General features: G+C 42.3%; 1 protein-coding gene across 3 annotated transcripts in view; it reads left to right on the top strand.

The window, feature by feature from the left end:
* CEP192 (centrosomal protein 192) overlaps window positions 1-23,502 on the top strand; it is a 96,450-nt gene that overhangs the window by 23,309 nt on the left and 49,639 nt on the right. For all 3 annotated transcript variants that reach the window (XM_084964049.1, XM_084964048.1, XM_084964050.1), the window contains 6 exons: window positions 8,571-8,916; window positions 9,362-9,505; window positions 15,646-15,710; window positions 16,261-16,470; window positions 20,288-20,414; window positions 21,589-21,707. In XM_084964049.1, the coding sequence (XP_084820175.1) occupies window positions 8,571-8,916; window positions 9,362-9,505; window positions 15,646-15,710; window positions 16,261-16,470; window positions 20,288-20,414; window positions 21,589-21,707 (1,011 nt within the window). The remainder of the gene's footprint in view (window positions 1-8,570; window positions 8,917-9,361; window positions 9,506-15,645; window positions 15,711-16,260; window positions 16,471-20,287; window positions 20,415-21,588; window positions 21,708-23,502) is intronic.

The raw sequence follows: 23,502 nt of genomic DNA, 5'->3' as shown, positions 1-23,502 counted from the left end.
TTCCTTTCCAATTTGGATTTCTTTTATTTATTTTTCTTCTCTGATGGCTGTGACTAAGACTTCCAAAACTGTGTTGAATAGAAGTGAGAGCAGACATCCTTATCTTGTTCCTGATCTCAGCAGGAATTCTTTCAGGTTTTCACCATTGAGAATGATGTTAGCTGTGGGTTTGTCATATATGGCCTTTATTATATTGAGGTAGGTTCCCTCTATGCCTACTTTCTGAAGGGTTTTTATCAGAAATGGGTGTTGGATTTTGTCAAAGGCTTTTTCTGCATCTATTGAGAGGATCATATGGATTTTATTCTTCAGTTTGTTGATGTGGTGTATCACACTGATTGATTTGCAGATACTGAGGAATCCTTGCATCCCTGGGATAAATCCCACTTGATCATGATGTACAGTCCTTTTCATGTATTGTTGGGTTCGGTTTGCTAGTATTTGGTTGAGGATTTTTGCATTGATGTTCATCAGTGAAATTGGCCTCTAGTTTTCTTTTTTTGTGGAATCTTTGTCTGGTTTTGGTATCAGGATGATGGTGTCTTCATAGAATGAGTTTGGGAGTGTCCTTTCCTCTGCAATTTTTTGGAATAATTTCTGGAGGATAGGTTTTAGCTCTTCTCTAGATGTTTGATAGAATTTGCCTGTAAATCCATCTGGTCTTGGACTTTTGTTTGTTGTAAGTTTTTGTTTTTTGTTTTTGTCTTTTTGCTATTTCTTGGGCCGCTCCCGCAGCATATGGAGGTTCCCAGGCTATGGGTCAAATCGGAGCTGTAGCCTCCGGCCTACGCCAGAGCCACAGCAACGCTGGATCCGAGCCGTGTCTGCAACCTACACCACAGCTCACGGCAACACCGGATCCTTAACCCACTGAGCAAGGGCAAGTTCCAAACCCGCAACCTCATGGTTCCTAGTTGGATTCATTAACCACTGTGCCACGACAGGAACTCCTGTTGTAAGTTTTTAAATCACAGTTTCAATTTCAGTACTTGTGATTGGTCCGTTCAACTTTTCTATTTCATCTTGGTTCAGTTTTGTAAGATTGTACTTTTCTTTTTGTCTTTTGTCTTTTTTTTTTTTGTTGTTGTTGTTGTTGTTGCTATTTCTTGGGCCGCTCCCGCGGCATATGAGGTTCCCAGGGACCGAACCCGCAACCTCATGGTTCCTAGTCGGATTCGTTAACCACTGGGCCACGACGGGAACTCCAGATTGTACTTTTCTAAGTATTTGTCCATTTCTTCTAGGTTTTCTTTTTTATCGGCATGTAGTTACATGTAGTAGTCTCTTATGATCTTTTGTATTTCTGTGATACCTGTTGTTACTTCTCCTTTTTAATTTCTAATTTCATTGATTTGAGTCCTCTTTTTTTCTTGATGAGTCTGGATAAGGGTTTATCAATTTTGTTGATCTTTTCAGAGAACCAACTTTTCATTTCTTTGATTTTTTTCTATGGTTTTCTTTGTTTCTAACTCATTGATTTCTGCTCTGATCTTTATGATTTCTTTCCTTCTGCTAACTTTAGGTCTTGTCTGTTCTCTCTCTAGTTGCTTTAGATGTAAAGTTAGCTTGTTTGTTTGAGCTTTTTCTTGTTTCCTGAGGTAAGCTGGTATTGCTATAAACTTCCCTCTTAGAACTGCTTTTGCTGCATCCCATAGGTTTTGGAGTGTCACATCTTTGTTGTCATTGGTTCTAGGTATTATTTAATTTCCTCTTCAATGTCTTCAGTGATCCACTGGTTATTTAGTAGCATGTTGTTTAGTGTCCACGTGTTTGTGTTTGTTGCAGTTTTTTTTTTTTCCTTGTGTTGATTTCCAGTCATAGAGTGTTGTGGTCAGAAAAGATGCTTGATATGATTTCAATCTTCTTAAAGTTAGCACGTCTTGATTTGTGCCCCTGAATGTCAGCAATCCTAGAGAATGTTCCATGTGCACTTGAGAAGAATGTGAATTCTGGTGCTTTTGGATGGAATGTCCTATAAATATCTATTAAGTCCATCTGGTCTAATGCTTCATTCAGGGCCTGTGTTTCCTTTTTGATTTTCTCTCTGGATGATGTGTCCATTGCTGTAAGTGGGGTGTTAAAGTCCTCCACTGTTACTTTGTTATTGTCAGTTTCTCCTTTTAAGGTTGTTAGCAGTTGCCTTTTATATTGAGGTGCTCCTATGTTGGGTGCATAGATATTTAAAATTGTTATATCTTCTTGGATTGATCCTTTGATCATTATGTAATGTCCTTCCTTGTCTCATATAATATTCTTTATTTTAAGGTCTATTTTGTCTGATATGAGTATTGCTACTCCAGCTTTCTTTTGATTCCCATTGGCATGGAATATTTTCTTCCATCCTCTCACTTTCAATTTGTCTGTGTCCCTAGAAGTGAAGTGGGTCTCTTGAGGACAGCAGATATGTGGGTCTTGTTTTTGTATCCATTCAGCCAGTCTATGTCTTTTGGTTGGGGCACTTAGTCCATTTACAGTTAAAGTGATTATTGATATGTATGTTCTTATTGCCATTTTATTAACTGTTTTGGAGTTGATTTTCTTGCTCTTTTTTCTTCCCTTCTTCTCCTGTTTTCTCCTCTTGTGGTTTGATCACTATCTTTAGTGTTGTATTTGAGTTGATTTTTCTTATTCGTATGTGTGTCTAGAGTAGATTTTTGGCTTGCAGTTACCCTGAAGTTTTGATATAGGAGTTTATATATATGCGAGATTGTTGTAAGTTGTTGGTCTCTTAATTGCAAGTGCATCTCCAGTGTCCTGCATTTGTAGCCTCCTCTTTTCACGGTTCCTGATTTTGGTAGCATATTTGTGCGTGGATGATTTCATGCGTTTACTGTGTATGGGTCTTTACTGGTGAGCCTGTCATTAGTGCTATTTTTGTTTCTACTTGTGGCCTTTTCTTTTCTGCCTAGAGAAGTTCCTTTAGTATTTGTTGTAAAGCTTGTTTAGTGTTGCTGAATTCTCTTAGCTTTTACTTATCTGTAAAACTTTTTTTTTTTTCTGTTTAGATCTGCACCCACAGCATATGGATGTTCCCAGGCTAGGGGTTGAATCAGAGCTACAGCTGCCAGCCTACACCACAGCCACAGAAATGCCAGATCTGAGCCGAGACTGAGACCTACACCTCACCTTACGGCAACACTGGATTCTTAACCCACTGAGTGAGGCCAGGGATCGAACCCACAACTTCATGTTCCTAGTCAGATTCGTTTCTGCTGTGCCACAATAGGAACTCCTTGTTTATCTGTAAAGCTTTTGATTTCTCTTTCAAATCTGAATGAGAGCCTTGCTGGGTAAAGTAATCTTGGTTGGAGTTTTTTCCTTTCATCACATTAGTATATCATGCCACTCCCATCTGGCCTGCAGAGTTCCTGCTGAAAAATCTGCCAATAACCTTATTAGGGTTCCCCTGTATGTTATTTGTTTATTTCCCTTAGCTGCTTTTAATATTTTGTCTTTGTCTGCAATTTTGGTCAGTCTGATTAATACGTGTCTTGGGGTGTTTTACATGGTACTCATGTGCTTCCTGTATTTGAGTGAGTGGTTCCTCTTCCCTGTTTGGGAAGTTTTTGGCTGTTATCTCTTCAAATATTTTTTCTGTCCCTTTCTCTCTTCTCCTTCTGGCACCCCTATAATATGGATATTGGTGCATTTAACTTTGTCTCAGAGTGTTCTGCGATTCTGTTCATTTCTTTTCAGTCTTTTTTCTCTTTTCTGTTCCCTATCAGTGATTTTCTGTTTCCCTATCAGATTTCCCTAGTCTGTTCTCCACCTCGTTTATTTGTTTTTCTGCCTCCTGTATTCTGCTGTTGGTTGCTTCTAATGAATTTTTTATTTCAGTTATTGTGTTTGCATCTCTACTTGCTTGATTTTTAAATCTTGTATTTCTTTTTAAGTGTTTCCTGTAATTTATCAGTCTTTGCCTCCAGTTTATTTCCAGTGTCTTGCATCATCTTTAGCATCATCAGTCTAAAGTCTTTTTCCTGGAGACTGATTATCTCCAGATCACTTAGTTGTTTTTCTGGTTTTTTTTTTTCTTGCTCCCTTATATAAGTTATAGTTGTCTGCCTTTTCATTTTTATAGGTTTTTGGTGTGGTTTCCTTTTTGCAGACAACAGAGTTGTAACCTCTCTCACTTCTCATGTCTGCCCCCCTTGTTACTGAAGTTGATACTGGGGCTTGCTGTAGGCTTCCTGATGGGAGGAACTGGTGCCTGCCCACTGGTAGATGGGGCTGATTCTTTTCCCTCTGGTGGGTGGGGCTTTGTCTTTGGGGGAGCTTAGAGGCAGCTGTGTGCCTGGGGGACCTCTAGGCAGTCTGTTTATTGATGGGTGGGGCTGTGATTCCACCTGGATTATTGTTTGGCCTGGGGTTTCTCAGCACTGCCAGGTGGGGCCAGATTTTCCCCAAATGGCCACTTCTAGAGGAACACATGCTGATGAATATTCCCAAGATTTTTGCCTCCAATGTCCTTCCCCCCTAACAAGCCATAGTCACCCCCTGTTTTCCCAGGAGTTCCTCCAAGAACTGCAGTCAGGTCCGACCCAGATTCTTATGGAGCCTCTGCTTTGCCCTGGGACCCAGTGCACGTGAAAGCATGTGTGTGCCTTTCAAGAATGGGGTCTCCATTTCCCCTAGTCCTGTGGAGCTCCTACGCACAGGCCCCACTGGCCTTCAATGCCAGATGCTCCAGGGGCTCTTTCTCCCATTGCCAGATCCCCAGGTGTGGGGACTTAACGTGGGACTCAGAACTCTCACTCCTATAAGTGAGTCTCTGTGATAGTTACTTTCCAGCCTGGAGGCTGACTACCTGGCAGTTATGGGGTTGTGTATATCGTGTAATTGCCCCTCCTACCTCTTGATGTGACCTCCTCTTTGGAGTAGGACATCTTTTTGAAAGTTTCCAGTCTATTAGTTTTAAGGTTTTTCAGCCTTTGTTTGTAATTTTGTTGTTTTTATGAGAGAAAGTAAGATCTAGTCCTTCTTTTCAGCCATCTTAATTCTGTCTCCCTTAAGAGGTATTCGATCTGTAAATTAGCCAGGTTTGGTGGGAGCCTCTAGGCTGTTTGATGATAAATACCCAAGGGCCCTGCGTGTGTAGTCGGGATGAGGGCTGGCCCTGGCTCCCAGTGATTGGTACAGTGCTCAAGAACCATTCATCATAGCTTTGTTACCTGTGGGTCAGTCATAAACCATGTTACAGTAGTGCATGAAATGTCTTACCTTTGCTGTGTTTTAACGTCATTCTGTGTGTGTCACCAGAGGTAACAGTATTGTGTCCTTGATCTGGCAAGGTAAGCTGCCCATTTTTTTTACTGAATGGCATTTAAGAACTCAGAAGTACACACTACTGTCTTAAACAGGCTTCTCTCTTTTTAGATATATATTGTTGTATATAAGAAATAGACTTATTTTCCCTAGTGACTAATGACGTGGAGCATCTTTTCATATGTTTAATCAGCCATTTGCGTATCTTCTAAAAAATGTCTCTTAAGTCCTTAATCTGTTTTTCAATTTATTTCTTGCTGCCTCTCCCTCCCCAGGTTTCCTCCTTGTCTGCAAGTTCTGACACTGATTTTATTGACTCTAAAATGAATCAATAGTTTCATATTTTTACACTTCTGAGGTCAGCATGTATCTTACAGTTACTGATGTGTCATAGTTGTGCTACATAAAATAATGGCACATCTCAAAGTTCACAGTTAGGTTTTGTGAAGGATGCTGTTTTCTAGTCTCTGGAGGGCCTGCTCCTCTCACTAAGTCATTAGCAGACGTACTTCTCTGCTGTTGTCTGAGCCGATGCCAACACGTCCCCAGGGTGCATCATAGGCTCTTTGTTTCCCTGAGATGCCAGTAAGAGGGTCTCTGATACTTTGCTCGCCTTCTCCTAAAACTGTACCTGCCAAGAGACTTTTGCATTGCTTTTATTTTTTTCCCTCCTCCTCATGTTCCCTAGCTCTCAAGTTTTGCTGAGTTACACTGTCAGAGTGCAGACAAACACGTTTTGTGTTTAGGATTAGAAAGTGTCAGAGCAGCTGCATCCCCTTTTTTAAGCAAACCCTGTGACTCTCAGAACCAGCAAGGGGGCTGCTCTGCTCCCTAGGAGACCGACTCAGACTGGCTCCCCTTCCGTGGGTTAGCTTCTGGCCCCCTCTGTCCTGTCCTCCACCAGGGTTGGTCACAGTCCCACACCTGGTGGCCTTGCCCCTTGTCCCAGACAACACAGAGACCATCCAACTACATTCTTTTTTTTTTTTTTGGTCTTTTCTAGGGCCACACCCACGGCATATGGAGGTTCCCAGGCTAGGGGTCTCATCGGAGCTGTAGCCACCAGCCTACGCCAGAGCCACAGCAATGCTGGATCTGAGCCATGTCTGCGACCCACACCACAGCTCGTGACAACGCTGGATCGTTAACCCACTGAGCAAGGCCAGGGATCGAACCCACAACCTCATGGTTCCTAGTCGGATTCGTTAACTACTGAGCCATGAAGGGAACTCCCCAACTACATTCTTTATTCCAGATTGTTTTCAGATGTTTTATAGAGGAGGGAGATGGTTTCCTACGTCTGGTACTTCTTATTGCTGGTATCCTGTGTAAAAGGAAGTTGTCTAGTTTTACATGATAGTTCCTTGTCTCCTCTGTCTTTTTTATCTATTGGGATAGTCTTTTAAAAAATTTTTTTGGCTGTGCTTTGTAGCATGTAGAAGTTCCCAGGCCAGGGATTGAACCTGAGCCACAGCAGTGACAACACTGAGTCCTTAACTACTAGGCCACCAGGGAATTCTGGGATATTCATATTTTAACTATTGTTTTCGTAAGCTGTCTATGTTAAGGAGATATTTTGATTCTTGTATATTTGATTTATTAAATTTTTTGGCTGGAACATCAGACATGTATCTTCACAGTCCCGGAGGCTGGGAGCTGGGACCCAGGTGCGGGCAGTGCTGCCCCCACCCTCCCACCACCCCTCCTTGGTTGGCAGACAGCAGCTCTTCCCAGCACGCTCACTCTTGGGGTCTCCCTTTGCTGGTCCTCATACACTTTAGGCTGTAGGGTTTGTGGTAGTTTCTTAGTGCTGCCAGAACAAATTACCACAATGTTGCTAACTTAAAACAATAGAAATTTTATTTCCTCACAGTTTTAGAGGGCAGATGGGGAAATTGAGTTGTTGAAAGGACAAAGCTCCCACCAAAGGCCCAGTCCTGCCTCTGGAAGCTTCTGGGGGTTCTTTTCCTTAGCTCAGGGCAGCATCACTCCAACGTCTGCCCCGTCTTCACATCGTCTGTCCCTCTGAAGTCTTCATCTCCTTTCTCTTACAAGGACATTGCTCACTTAAGGCCCTCTCTAAGTCCAGGATAACTTCATCTTAACATCTGTTTTCTTTTCTTTTCTTTTCTTTTCTTTTTTTTGCTTTTTAGGGCTGCACCCAAGGCATATGGAGGTTCCCAGGCTAGGGATCCAATTGGAGCTATAGCTGCTGGCCTACAGCAATGCCATATCCAAGCCGCATCTGCAAACTACACCACAGCTCGCAGCAACACAGGATCCCTAACCCACCGAGCGAGGCCAGGGATTGAACCTGTGTCCTCATGGATGCTAGTCAGACTCATTAATTGCTCAGCCAGGATGGGAACTCCCATCTTAACATTTTTAACTGAATTACATCTGCAAATACCCTGTTTCTGAATAGATCACAATTTACAGGTACCACCTGGGGTTAAGATTTAGATGTATCTTTTTTTTGAAGATAAAATTTGACCTACAGACGTGTTAAGCTTAGAAGATGTTGTTCACTTGAGGGGTATAAAACTATCTATCTCTATTTTCTCCTAGTACTTTTACATTTAAGTCTTTAAATCTTCTGTAGTAATTTGTGGCATTTCCTATTTTACTCCTGTTTAAAGTTATTAATGTTTGTGTTTTCAGTGTCTCTTAATCATATTTCTATGAGTCTGTCCACACTAATGGGTTTCCCATCCTTTCAGAGACTTTCATTGGTAATTAGAAAAGTTAACCTGGCAAGTCTAACATCCTGTAATGTAATGAATATGTTGGACCCACTTTTGGTATCTGAATCTGTTGGTGTATGTTTGCCATGACCACGTTTTCAATTTTGGTTTTGGTATAAATTCCTTACAGTTGGCTCACATACATTCTTGAAGAAAACAGGAGTTCCCATTGTGGCTCAGTAGAAACAAATCTGAGTAGTATCCATGAGGACACAGGTTCAATACCTCGCCTTGCTCAGTGGGTTACAGGACCCTGCGTTGCTATGAGCTGTGGTGTAGGTCACAGATGCAGCTTGGATCCTGTGTTGCTGTGACTGTGGTATAGGCCAGCAGCTATAGCTCCCATTCGACTCCTAGCCTGGGAGCCTCCGTATGCTACAATTGCGGCCCTCAAAAGAAAAAAAACAAAACAAAACAAAAAAAACACTTGTGGAATACAGTGAATACTGTGTAGTCTGTTCCTTTTTAGAATAAATATTTTATTGTCAGCTGTGTAACTTTTTTTTGGAAGGAGTTGTAATAAGCAAAACTTATTGCTGTTCTGTCATTTAATTTTTAAAGGACAGTGGAAGAGAGGTTGTCCTGATGAAGACTCTGAGGGCTACTAATGTTTACTTTCATGACACAAATGCAAGTGAAGGTGATGTTGGCCTGGTGGACCCTGCAAAGCTGGCAGCCGGGTCTCCTCATCAGAATAAGCATTTAGCATCAGCTTCAGAGACAGTGTTGCCTGTGGATGGATTTTTAGACACTGAGACACGTAAAGTGTCCATTCAAAAAAGTGTGGACGTGGCATCTTTGAAGTCTGTTAGTGACAATGGATTTAATTCCACCGATGCTCTTTGGTCACCAACTAGTGCAAGGCACACATGTGAATCTTACGAGTTGGTTGGAAACAGCAAGGACCGTAAGTGGACCTCTTCTTTTTTTAAGTAAAAGTAAAGAAATATGTAATAGTTCTATACGTAAAGAAATATATAATAGTTCTATACAGTTTGAAAAGAATACAGTTCCAAGTGGAACCTGCCTAACCTTTCACATTGGAATATTTAAGTGTTCTATGGATTTAAAAAATGATGTTCTTCACAGCTCTAGTGGGATTGTGCCCCAAGTATTAGTCGTCTCTTCCGCCCTCATTCTCTTGTGATGGACTTTTATTGGGATTAAGGGTGGCTTTTCCACTGTCAGAGAGATACTTGCTGTTGGGGAAATGGATTTTCCTTTCTCTAACCAGTTTTGGGAAGATTTCAGGACTGTTGATAATTGAGATAAGTCAATTAAACGAAATTATTTAAGAATATTTTATTTGTTGTATGTGTCATCAGATATCTTTTTTGAATTTTATTTTTTAGAAACGGATCTACCACAGAGCGTTGTCTATCAAAATGAAGAGGGCAAATGGGTCACTGATCTTGCTTATTACACATCCTTCAATAAAGAACAGGATTTAAATGTGTCACTAAGCAAGGAGCTCAGTGAAGACTTCAGATCTGGCTGTAAGTGTGTTGAGAACCACTGCACTGAGCCATGTTAACGGTTGCTGATGTTGCCGAGGTCATCAGATGCCTGGTGCATGTTCTTAGCTCCTCATTTGTCTTTATAGGAACAGAGACGCATGGGGGTCACCGCTGGCCTTCATGAGTGGCTCAGGTCCCTGCAAAGCGGGGGGGGGGGGGGGGGTGGGCCCCACTGTGCAGCCCCTCGGCCTTTACTGTCTTGCTTTCTAAATTGTCTTGAACAAAAGAACTATTTTGTTAAATAAGAGACTACAAAGCTGATCTTTTTTTTTTTTTTTTTTTTTTTTTTTTTTTTGCTTTTTAGGTCTGCATCTGCAGCGTATGGAGATTCCCAGGCTAAGGGTCTAATTGGAACTACAGCTGCTGGCCACAGCCACGCCAGATCTGAGCTGTGTCTGTGACCTGCACCACAGCTCACGGCAGTGCCAGATCCTTAACCTACTGAGTGAGGCCAGGGTTTGAATCCACAACCTCATAGTTCCTAGTTGGATCATTTCCACTGTGCCACGATGGGAACTCCAAGTCGATCCATTTTAGAGTAAAAGTGGAGCAATATGGAAATGGAAGAAAAGGGACGAAAGAGATAAATGGAATCTCAGATGGGGAGATTGTTAGGAATATCTGTTGGGTTTGTCAGCAGAGCATCTGACAGTGAAAGGAAAGCTTTGCAGAGTGCATGGCGCTATGAGCCTTGGCCCATGGCTGTGTTGATGTGCCGCTGAGGCTTCCAAGTGGGATGAGGAGAGCAGATGTGCATAAGCCCAGGCTTGAGTGCATGGCGCTATGAGCCTTGGCCCATGGCTGTGTTGATGTGCCGCTGAGGCTTCCAAGTGGGATGAGGAGAGCAGATGTGCATAAGCCCAGGCTTGTTTCCATTGGGCTCAGAAAGGTGCCCTGGTAAGATGTGACTGTAACAGCTGCTTGTACTAAGCTGCCCCGGCCAGGGTCCAGTGAGGCAGTACAGAGATGGACAAGGCACGCTTTTAGCTGGTAGCAAACTGTCCACCAGCAGAGAGAACACTGGACAGTCTGCAGCCTTTGGGGTCCAGATGAGGGAAATCTTGGTGTGAGTAGGTAACAGGAGGAGTTGGCTCTTGACATAGAGTCTCAGCAGGTAAATTCGGGGGCATGAGAAATTCCAGATGGATAGAAAGCCCAGGGAAAGAGAAGGAGATGGGAAAGCCAAGGCATGTTTTAAGAATGGTAGGTACCCAGTGTGGCTGGTACCAGTTCCTGGCATGATGCGGGGAGGGGAGTGGCAGAGCAGTGGCCCTGCAGCAGCCAGGCCTGTCTGGTCAGCACTTGGGACTGCTGGAGACCTCCTTGTCCTCCTGGCGGCAGTTGAGTCTTCTGGCAGCAATGGACGGTTCCCTAGGATTTTGTAGAAGTCTAGTGATTACCTTGAGAGTGAGAAGTAGCTCATGAAAGACATGGAAATAGGATGTTAGGCTTTGGTGACTGGATTTTAGAGGATAGGAAAGATGAGAAAAGATGGAGGTTTGTGGTCTGAGTTATTTTGGGGAAATGGCAGTACCATTAACTGAGATGAGAAAAAGCAAAAGAAAAGAAATTAAAGGATTTTGGATAATTGTGGCTTGAGGTGGGGGTATTCGGTAGTTGAAAATAGGAGTTGGAAATTGGAGGTTAAGGTATAGTTAGAGCTTGCTCAGTCCTATCTTGATTTACAGTGGACACACACTGGACACTGGATATGGACTTTGTCACTGGGAAGTCATTAGTCATGGAATTTCATGTGCTGCTGGTGGGAATGTGAATTGATACAACCTTAGGGAACTTGCTGGGCAGTATCTCATGAACTTTACGAACTTCATACTTTGTGACCCAGTAATGCTACACCTGAGTATGTAGACCCAGTGTTGAGGATGTGCATATTGACCAAAAGACCTTCATTACAGTGTCTATAGCAGCACTATAGTGTCAGTCCCAAACTAGAAACTCCCAATTCCTGTTGACCTTGGACTGGCTTGTTTTTATTCCCACTCTGAAATGCTGTGTGGCAATGAGAATGATGTCTAGCTACTGGCTGCAACGTGGATGAATTTCACAAATATGTTGAATGGCATAAGGAATAAGGCTAACTAAGAACACATGTTTTATATGTAGTCAGCTCTGCAAAGGAGGAGGTTAGGGTGGTGGCTCCCCTTGGGTGGGTGTGCAGTGACGGGAAGGAAGCTCCGGGTCTTGTGGGTACCAGGGTGTTTTGTTTTTGATCTGGCAACACAGATGTGTTCAGCTTGTGAAAATCCATTGAGTTATACACTTAAATACACTCTACAGTAATAAAATGTTAGTCGTTATAATAACATACAGTGATACAATAATACACATTTTGTGTATATATTACACTTTGGTAAAAAGGTTTTAAAAATTAATGATCAAGCTGAGAAAAGATAGTTGCATTTCGTAGTACAGATTGAGGCTTAATTCCCAGTATATAAATAGTTTTTTTTGTGTGTGTTTTTGTCTTTTTAGGGCTGCACCCACAACATATGGATATTCCCAGGCTAGGGGTCCAGTTGGAGCTGTAGCTGCCAGCCTACACCAGAGCCACAGCAATGCAGGATCTGAGCCACATCTGCGACCTACACCACAGCTCACAGCAACGCTGGATCCTTAACCCACTGATCGAGGCCAGGGATGCTAGTCAGGTTCACTAACCACCGAGCCACGACAGGAACTCCTATAAGTAGTTTTAATAAGCAGTAAGAAGATGATCAACTACTCAGTACTGAATTGGGCAAAGGATGTAAACCATGTATAGAAAAAGAAATAAAAGGTCAGTTCCCTAGGAATAGTTCTGCAGCTCCTCCTATGCGGACGTATGGCATCTCTGTGCACATTGCTTATCATACAGTAGATTGGAAGCAAGGTAGGTGTACAAATGGGGAGCTGGTTAAATAAGACACAGCCACACAAGGAAATACTCTGCGGCCATGAAAAAGAGAAAAGGAGCTTTTTAGTTCTGATAAGGGAGTGGTCACCAAAAAAATTATTGAAAATTTAAGACATAGAAGAGCACATGCAGGAGTTCCTGTAATGGCACAGTGGAAACAAATCCGACTAGGAACCACGAGATTGCAGGTTCAACCCCTGGCCTCACTCAGTGGGTTAAGAATCCCGCGTTGCCGTGAGCTGTAGTGTAAGTCGCAGACGCAGCTAGGATCTGGCATGGCTGTGGTGTAGGCCGGCAGCAGCTCCGATTTGGTCCCTAGCCTGGGAACCTCCACCTGCCTTGGGTGTGGCCCTTAAAAAGCAAAAAAAAAAAAAAAAAAGCACATGGAATGTTCTGCATAGACGTTGGGAGAAGAGAGGAAGGCACACATATTTTTAAATACATATAGGGGAAAGGTTTTTCAAAAAGAAACTTTACAGGCATCCCTAGCTACTTGAACTAAAAAACTGGGTGAGTTCAAACAGTGTGGGAATTTAGGCACCACGTGGGAGGGGACAGTGATGAGGGGAGGCTTCCATATGTCATATTCCCTATTATATCATTCAGTTAGCTTCCAAAACTCTTTATTGAAGCATAATACACATTACCTTCTGCAATTTGAACCATATGGACCTGTTACTATTAAAGGAAAAAAATAAAATAGTTCCCATCGTGGCTCAGTGGTTAACAAATCCGACTAGGAACCATGAGGTTGCGGGTTCAATCCCTGGCCTTGCTCAGTGGGTTGGGGATCAGGTGTTGCCGTGAGCTGTGGGGTGTAGGTTGCAGGTGCAGCTCAGATCCTGCGTTGCTGTGGCTCTGGTGTAGGCCAGCAGCTACAGCCCCAATTAGACCCATAGCCTGGGAACCTCCATATGACTCAGGAGCAGCCCTAGAAAAGGCAAAAAGACAAATAAATAAATAAAATAAATAAAATAGATAATGGAGGGATTTCATGAGACCATGCTTGTCTCACGAATGAGCAGTGCCAGGTAGGAAAGGATGACTAGCATGGGTGGAGAGGAAATAGAGAAAATGACTACAAAAATCATGGAAAAGTTTGATGGAAGCGAAGAAATGATGAACTGAGTTAACGGGGAATCAGGCTGGGGGAGGCTTCATATAGGAAGGAGAAGGGAATTTTGAAAATGTAAAGAGAGATATTCAGAACAGGAAGATTGGACCAAGGGTATAATTGTATAATATCAAGGTAGTTTTTTTTTTTTTTTTTTGTCTTTTTTTTTGGTCTTTTTTGCTATTTCTTTGGGCCGCTCCCGCGGCATATGGAGGTTCCCAGGCTAGGGGTTGAATCAGAGCTGCAGCCCCTGGCCTACGCCAGAGCCACAGCAACACAGGATCCGAGCCGTGTCTGCAACCTACACCACAGCTCACGGCAATGCCGGATCGTTAACCCACAGAGCAAGGGCAGGGATCGAACCCGCGACCTCATGGTTCCTAGTCGGATCCATTAACCACTGCACCACGACGGAAACTCCTCAAGGTAGTTTTAAATGAAAATTTACTTAACTATTTCTCACTCAAACATTTTTTAAAAATTAAAAAAGGAGTTCCCTTGTGGCCCAGCAGTTTAAGGCTCCAGCATTGTCACTGAAATGCCTCTGATCGATGCTGTGGTGCCACTTCTGTCCCTGGCCCAGGAACTGCCACATGCTGTGGGCATGGCCAAAGAAAAATTAACAGCTGTGGCATTTGAAAGGACTAATGCTTAAATCTGGCAAAGAATTAGGCATAGGATCTTATGAGAAATGAAGTTCTACTTTTTTATAATCTGAGTGATTTCTGACGAGCATATGTGGTTGCTGTAGAGTTCCTTAATCATGTCTTAAAAATTCAGAGATAAAGTACTCAGGAGTATACTAAAAAAGAGTTTGGAGCTGTTTACATAATGACTTTAAAAATATAATATGTTAGGAGTTCCTGTTATGGCTCAGTGGTTAACGAATCCAAGACTAGGAATCATGCGTTGTGGGTTTGATCCCTGGCGTCGCTCAGTGGGTTAAGGATCCAGTGTTGCTGTGAGCTGTGGTGTAGGTCGAAGATGTGGCTGTAATCCAGCATTGCTATGGCTGTGGTGTAGGCCAGCAGCTACAGCTCCGATTAGAACCCTAGCCTCGGAAATTCCATATGCCTTGGGTGTGGCCCTAGAAAAAGACAAAAAAAAAAAAACAACCCACAAAAGATATGTTAACTCATTAAAGTAAGTTTTTCTGGGTTATCTTCTTGGCTGATTCATGCATGCCTACCTGCCTTCCAGGGCCACCCCATAGGCTGATTTGTTATTTTCTCTTCTTCTGGCTATTAGATTTGGTTGGTTGATTCTTTACATTTTAGAGCACTGGTGTTTTGGTTTGGGGTTTGTTTGTTTGCTTTTTAGGGCTGTGATGCAGCATACGGAAGTTCCCAGGCTAGGGGTTGAATTGGCGCTGCAGCTGCCAGCCTCCATATACCACAGCCACAGCAGCACTGGATATGAGACCTACACTGTATCTTGGGGCAATGTCCGATCCTTAACCCACTGAGTGAGACTAGGGATCGAACCCGGATCCTCATGGACACTAGTTGGGTTCTTAACCTGCTGAGTCACAATGGGAAATCCTAATTTGAATCTTTTAAAAATAAGAAACTTACATGTTAAGCCCATTTAATAAGTTAGGGCAGATTAGCACTTGGTGAAATCAGTTAGGTTACCAAGAGTGTCAGAAGGACAGACTCTTGTGTTTTTGTTTTGTTTTGTTTTGTTTTTGCTTTTTTAGAGCTACACCCAAGGCATATGAAAGTTCCCAGGCTAGGAGTTAAGTGGGAGCTGCAACTGCTGGCCTCCACCACAGCCACAGCAATGCAGGATCCAAGACTCATCTGAGACCTACACCACAGCTCAGAACAATGCCAGATCCTTTAACCCACTAAGTGAGGCCAGGGATCAAACCCGAGTCTTCATGGGTACTATTCGGATTCATTTCCAATGAGCCACAACAGGAACTCCTCTTGTGTGTTTAATACAGATGTAGCAATTGTGTGACAGAAGCTTTCACATCGTTTTTTCAATTGTATTGCTTTAATATTTCCTTTTCCTAAGTTATATTTCTACGCTAGTATTGAATTAGATATTAGTATAATGTAAAATTACATAAACTTTTTTTTTCAGCTGACGCATTGGATTTGATTGCACATGATGAAGAAGAATTTAATAAAGAGCACCAATTTATGCAGGTTTGTATTTTATTGACATTAATCAAAACTTAGGATTTTTTTGCATTTAAATGTAGACAAATGTTCATTTCTTTCTGAATAGATATTTAGTGAGTGTTGGTATTTTTTGTGTTCAGACAATTTCTGCCTTTTCCTTCTTACTCTAAATTATTAATTGAAGAATAGCTGGTATACTGAAATAATGTTCAGTTCACCTAAAATTGCCTTAATAGACTTCAAAGATATTTCCATTGGTTTTAGCCATGTCTTCAAATGAGGTAATGCTATTCGTTTTTATTGAAGATGTACTTCTTTCTAAAGATTTATATTAATGACAGCATTTGACTAAGCAATATATTAAAACAATGCATATTATAACTCCAGTGTTAAAAATTAATATCTCTCCTGGACTTCATTACGTTTATTAACTGCTTAAGCTTGAATCTGTCCAAATTTAAAAAAAAATTAAATATGTAAATTTTCCTAGTTAAACTTTTATTTCTATGTGTGTTAGGACAGCAGAAGGAAAGCTTGCTAGAGAAGTGAACTGAAACGATACCTTTTTTTATAGGGTGAAAGTGTGGGTGTCCAGAACACCTCAGAGGCCTTGGGGGATACTTCCTGGGGGGCTTCAGCCAATTACAGTCTGTTGAGGAGGTCACTTAGCACGTCTGATTTGGACAGAGATGACGCCAGTTACCGACGTCTGTCTTTGGGAGAATTCTTTGCTCAAAGGTCTGAAGCTCTTGGTTGCCTTGGTGGAGGTTACAATGTGAAAAGAGTGAGTATGGGGTGTGCATCCCTTGAGTTTCGAAGGTTATGAAGGTGTCTTTGGAGTGCGGTACCTGGGGGATGTGGTCGGGTATTGGTAGAGCCTTGTTTGTACAGTCGGCCATTTCCTGACTGCGGTCCTCGCTCTACCTTTGAGCGGTTCTGTGCCATTGAGCAGTGTACTGACTCCTCTGTGCCTTCATTTCCCCATTTCTCGAATGAAATACTGTTCTGTAAGGTCTTGTGGGGATTGATGTGATGGTGTACGGAGAGCGGGTGGCACAGCAACCATGCTTCCAGGGTCCTGCCCCTCTCAATTGCTATTTTGTTAGGGTTTTTTTTTGTTTGTTTGTTTCTTTTTTTATTACTCAGTTACATTTATAGTTGTACAGTGATCATCAAAACCAAATTTTATGGCATTTCCATCCCAAAGCCCCAGCACATCTCCCCACCTCCCAACCTGTCTCATTTGGAAACCAGTTTTTCAAAGTCTCTGAGTCAGTATCAGTCCTGCAAAGTTCGTTGTGTCCTTTTTTCAGATTTCACATGTAAGTGATAGCATTTGATGTTAGTGTCTCATTGTCTGACTTCGCTTAGCATGATAATTTCTAGGTCCATCCATGTTGCTAAAAATGCCATTTCTTCTTTCCCTTTAATGGCTGTGTATATATATCTCATCTTCTTTATCCACTCATCTGTCGATGGACATTTAGGTTGTTTCCATGTCTTGGCTATTGAAAATAGTGCTGCAGTGAACATCGGAGTACATGTGTCTTTTCGAGTCATGGTTTTCTCTGGATTGATGCCCAGGAGTGGGATTGCTGGGTCAAATGGTAGTTCTATTTTTAGTTTTCTGAGGAATCTCCATACTGTTTTCTTTTCTTTTTTTTTTTTTTTAAGACTTTATTTTTTTATTTTTATTTTTTTTGCCTTTTTGCTATTTCTTTGGGCCGCTCCCGCGGCATATGGAGGTTCCCAGGCTAGGGGTCTAATCGGAGCTGTAGCCACCAGCCTACGCCAGAGCCACAGCAACGCGGGATCTGAGCCGCGTCTGCAACCTACACCACAGCTCACGGCAACGCCAGATCGTTAACCCACTGAGCAAGGGCAGGGACCGAACCCGCAACCTCATGGTTCCTAGTCGGATTCGTTAACCACTGCGCCACGACGGGAACTCCTCCATACTGTTTTCCACAGTGGTTGCACCAATTTACAATCCTACCAGCAGTACAATAGGGTTCTTTTTTCTCCACACCCTCTCCAGCACTTACTGTTTGTAGACTCTTGGATGATGGCCATTCTGGCTGGTGTAACATGGTACCTCTTAGTGATTCTGATTTGCATTTCTCTAATAATGAGTGATGTTGAATATCTTTTCATGTGTTTTTTTGCCTATCTGTATGTCTTCTTTGGAGAATTGTCTGTTTAGATCTTCTGTCCATTTTTTGATGTGGTTGTTTTGGGTTTTTTTTTGGTATTGAGGTATTAGAGATTAATCCCTTGTCAGTTGTTTCATTTGCAAACATTTTCTCCCATTCTGTGGGTTGTCCTTTCATTTTGTTTAGGGATTCCTTTGCTGTGCAGAAACTTAAGTTTAATTAAGTCCCGTTTGTTTACTTTTGTTTCTGTTGTCATTACTCTATGAGGTGGATCTGAGAAGATGTTGCTGTGGTTTATATCGGAGAGTATTTGGCCTGTGTTTTCCTCTAAGAGTTTTATAGTATCTGGTTGCTGTTTTGTTGGTTGCTGTTGTGTCATTGCTTGTGGGAAGAACTCAAAGTTTCACTGTTTAAGCCCTTGGTCTAAAGACAGTACATATAAAAGTGTTCAATGCAAGTGGTAGTGCTGGTTGTAGCTGCTTGGGCTAGTGGTAGCTGCTTGGGCTGGGGGGGGCGGTCAGGGCGGGGTCTGAGGAGGTGCTGGATGGGCCCCAGGGTGGGGGCAGTGGGGGGAGGCCTGGAGGCAGGGCTGGGGCGGCCTGTGGAGAAGCAGGGAGTAGCTGGCAGCTCCTGTGAGGGGCAGAGGGCTTGATGATAGAAGATGAGGGTAAGGTCCCAGGGCTGGGGTTCATCTCTGGCAACCGGGGAGAAGTGATTGGAGCAGATGGCGACGCCAGCCTGTCTCCAGGTGTGACAGGAACCTCGGTGGAGAAGGCCCAGGCCCTGGAGGAGAAGCAGGCAGAGGCTGAGCACAGGAGACACGTGCAGGCAGGGGTCGAATGGCAGGACGGGAACAGGAAAAGTCTAACTTGAGGGTTTCCTAGAGGTCCGGTCTGAGTGCCTATCAGTGAGTCCCTGGAGGGACATGATGCTCTCGGAGGGGTGTGCATGCAAACTGGGTCTCACTCCAGGTGGGATGGAAACCGCTTTGGGGTTAGGACTCAGCTGACTTACAGAAAAGTTGGAAACTGAACTCTGTGGGTCCTATCTGTGCAGTGAATTAAAAAATGAGGAGTTCCCGTCGTGGCGCAGTGGTTAACGAATCCGACTAGGAACCATGAGGTTGCGGGTTCGGTCCCTGCCCTTGCTCAGTGGGTTAATGATCTGGCGTTGCCGTGAGCTGTGGTGTAGGTCGCAGACGCGGCTCGGATCCCGCGTTGCTGTGGCTCTGGCGTAGGCCAGTGGCTACAGCTCCGATTCAACCCCTGGCCTGGGAACCTCCATATGCCGCGGGAGCGGCCCAAGATATAGCAACAATAACAACAACAACAACAACAAAAAAGACAAAAAAGACAAAAAAAAAAAAAAATGAGAGTAAATATTTAGAGGCAGATTTTTCTGCCTGGACTGATGGTTGACATTATGAGGGAAGTTGTGGAATGACTGAGTTCGTTTCAGAACAGTTGGACCAAACACTGGGCAGTGGGGTGATGGATTCGTCTTTTGGAATTTCCTTTTTGTATTAGTTTTGAGATGGTCCTTGGTTCAAGTTGCTGGGTCAAGGGAAGAAATTCCCATGTGAAGATCAGTTGAAAATTGAGTGCATTTAGCAAATTTCCATTTCAGGTTTGTCAAGTGAGATCTCTGGAGGGAGGACAGGGGCTGGGGAGTGGGGGGATTCCCTGCCCTTGAGCAAGTCCTTGAACTCTCAGCCACAGCAGTAGAAACGTACCTAATCTTAACACAGACTTGCGAGGATGTATTTATCATATAAAATAAAATACACTTGAGAGTATTGTAACTTCCAGGAAGGCAAGAAATCTTATCTTTTTTCTCACTGACTTGTCACTGGTGATTAATAACAGTGCCTGACACACAGTAAGGCTCAGTAATAATTACTGAAGGAACAGTGTTGTTTCAATTTGAATTCCTTAAGACAGGTTATTTGACAGTATTTCTCCTGATGATTCAAGATACCTTGCAGTAAGGAAATAAAAGATCTTCTCTGGACTTGTAAAGTTTATTTCTAGTAATTTGTTTATTCAGTTTTTTTTTTGTTGTTTTTTTTTTTAGGGCTGCACTTGCAGCATATATAAGTTCACAGGCTAGGGGTCAAATCGGAGCTGCAGCTGCTGGTCTACACCACAGCAGTGCCAGATCCAAGCCACATCTGTGACCTACACCACAGCTCATGGCAGCCCAGGATCCTTAACCCACTGAGCAAGACCAGGGATCAAACCTGCGTCCTCACGGATACTAGTCAGGTTCATTACCACTCAGCGACAGCAGCAACTCCAATTTCTAGTAATTTATATTTAAAGGGAAAAAATCAGAATTCCTTTGTCAAAATCATTTTAGCTAGGTTACTGGATATTAGAATAAAATAGTCTAGAATTTCTCAAAAACAAATGAAAACTAAATAAATAACTTAACATGTTTATTTTGTAGCCATCATTTGGTTATTTTATTAGATCACCAGAGAAGAGAGAACCTGTTGCTCTAATAAGAAAATCAGACTTATCAAGAAGTAATTTGGAAAAAGAAATGGTTCATCTTAATCACAGTCTATTTGCAGGTAATGGATTAAATGAAGTTTTTAGTAACTTTTTAACTTTTAAATCAGTGGCCATATGATCATGTTTATGAGGAAAAATTGTATATGCCGCTTTGAATGTTTTCCTTATTAGTTACCGTTTTGATTTTTATGTAACCTTACATTGCTTTCTCAATCTAAAATTTACATTGCTTTCTCAATCTAAAATCTAAAACAGATCAGCCCAAATTCACCTAAATGGTTTTGTAAAAACCAAAATAAATGTAATTTGTTCAAGCAGTTAGGTTAACTTTAGCTTATTAAACTACTGAGTCAATGAATTACAGCTATTTATTATTTAGGTAGACTTTTAAAGAGGAGCTTTGAGATTTGGATTGTGATAGTCTGAATATGATAAATATCTGTGATGAATATTTAAAGTCAGACTCTTCTTGGTTAATATAGAGTAGCAAGCAGCTACTTTTCAGTAGTGTAATGCCTAGTGCTACCTACCGTAAAATTGCCCTGAAAGAGCGTGTATTCCACCAGAGGGGCTGGCATAAAGAGGCTATATATGTAATCAGTTGGTTTTCTGTTATTTTCAAGAGGTACTCTGGTTTTTTTTTGTTTGTTTTTTGTTTTTTTTTTGGGGGGGGTGTCTTTTTTCCTTTTAGGGCCCCACCTATGGCATGTGGAGGTTCCCAGGCTAGCAGTCTAATCAGAGCTGTTGCTGCTGGCCTACGCCAGAGCAACAGCAATGCCAGATCCAAGCCACATCTGTGAACTACACCACAGCTCATGGCAACACCAGATCCTTAACACACTGTGAGGCCAGGGATGGAACCCGCCACCTCACGGTTCCTAGTCAGATTCGTTTCTGTTGCGCCACAACTGGAACTCCGATGTACTCCTTTTTTAATTCAGCTTGTGTATTTGTGAAATATTTCCAGTTGAAAAGTACTAAATGAGCTTGTCAGTATTTTGCATGGAAGATATGAAAATCCACATTCTTCAAAGTTTAGACTTGAGCGGAATTAATAATGCTATGGTTCTTTGTCCTAGTGACTGTACATTTAAACAGTTTTTGTGAGGGTGACTGATATTTGGGGGTACAAAGATGTCTTGCTTAGCAGTTATGTTTAGTGGTCCTTATCCCACAGATGGTTTTTGTGAAGTAGTTTATAGATGTGTGTTGAATACTGTATATTTTCTACAGGAGATTTAAAGGCACAACTAAGTGAAGGCTCAGTTACACTTGAGGCTGAAGAACTGGAGAATATTTCACAAGTGGATGAAAATGATGTGACTTTAACTGCCAGTAAAAGGAAAACAGAGGTATCTTTAAGCCTTTGAGCAAGGAAAGCACAGCATTATCATAATTCTTGTACAAGATCAAAGTAAGGGTCACATGTAAAAAATGCATAACATGGAGTTTTTTAAAATTCAGTTTATTACAGGTTTTTTTGTTTGTTTGTTTTTTGGTCTTTTTAGGGCTGCACTTGCCGCATATGAACATTCCCAGGCTAGGGATGCCGACGGCCTACACCACAGCCATAGCAACGCTAGATCCGAGCCAAGTCTGTAACCTACACCACAGTTCACGGCAGTGGCGAATCCTTAACCCACTGAGTGAGGCCAGGGATCAAACTTGTGTCCTCATGGATGCTAGTCAGATTTGTTTCCGCTGAGCCATGACAGGAACTCCCATAGGTTTTCTTGAAAGTTTTATCAGTGTACAGTTAACATTCAAAGGAGTTTATTTTTTATTATTATTTTTTTTGTCTTTTCACCTTTTCTAGGGCCACTCTTGCGGTATATGGAGGTTCCTAGGCTAGAGGTCGAATTGGAGCTGTAGCCGCTGGCCTACACCACAGCTCACGGCAACACCAGATCCTTAACCCACTGAGCAAAGCCAGGGATTGAACCCACGACCTCATGGTTCCTAGTCGGATTCATTAACCACTGAGCCACAACGGAACACCTCAAAGGAGTTTATGAAACAAACTTAGGATTAGAGTTCTCTTGTGAACCAGCGACCTAAAGATCTGGCTATGGCTTGGGTTGCTGCTGTGGCATGGGTTTGATCCCTGGCCCTGGAATTTCTGCATGCTGCAGGTGTGGCCAAAAAAACAAAAAACAACTCAGGGTCAGTGAATTATCACAACTCAGACACCCATGTACACCCAGGTCAGAGAGCACTGCCAACAGCCCAGAGCCACCCTGCCCCGACAACACTTTTTCCTCCTGTCTGACCTCTACCTGATAGCAATTTCACCCATGTTTGAACTTTACAGACAGGAAATCATCTAGTGGCATATATTTTTCTTTCCTTTCTTTTTTTTGGTTACTGTTTGTAAAATGCAAGTATGAGAAGTTTAGTAGCTTTTTTTTTTTTTTTTTTTTGGTCTTTTGTCTTTTTTAGGGCTCCACATGCTGTACCTGCGGCATATGGAGATTCCCAGGCTAGGTGTTGAATCAGAGCTGCAGCCGCCGGCCTATACCACAGCCACAGCAACACCAGATCCAAGCCGCATCTGTGACCTACACCACAGCTCATGGCAACGCTGGCTCCTTAACCCACTGAGCAAGGCCAGGGATCGAACCCACAACCTCATGGTTCCTAGTCAGATTCATTTCCGCTGTACCATGATGGGAGCTCCTAGTAGCTTATTTTCATTGCTGTATGATATGAATATTTTGCAGTTGATAAATCCATTCTACTGTGATGGACATTTGGGATCTATCTTATGTCATTGTGACGGTGTTAGAATATTACAGTTTTGTAATAAGTCTTGATATCTAGTGGAACAAATCTCCTTTTATTTGTCTTTAAAAGTATCTTGGCTGTTCCTGTCACTCTGAGTTACCATGTATATTTTAGGTCAGATTGTCTTCCACAGCCACCCCGCAGCCCGGCTGGGCTTTAAATTGGGGTTTCATGTAATCTATAGAGCAGTAAAATTGATTTCTTTATAATATTAAATCTTCTAATCTGTGAAAATCACACATCTCTCCATTTAGGTTCTAATTTCTCTTCATATTTTATTATTTTTTGTGTGTGTGTGCAGAGATGTCTACATATTATTTGTTAGATTCCTTCTTAAATTGTTCGAAACTTTATTTTAGTATT

This window comes from Sus scrofa, chromosome 6 (assembly GCF_054392235.1).
Source record: "Sus scrofa isolate SSC_HxYL_T2T_F1_AM1 chromosome 6, Sscrofa_HxYL_maternal_Yorkshire_Landrace_v2.0, whole genome shotgun sequence".
Lineage (NCBI taxonomy): Eukaryota > Metazoa > Chordata > Mammalia > Artiodactyla > Suidae > Sus > Sus scrofa.
The sequence above is the reverse complement of the archived record's forward strand: the minus strand, read 5'-3'. Positions and strand labels throughout refer to the sequence as shown.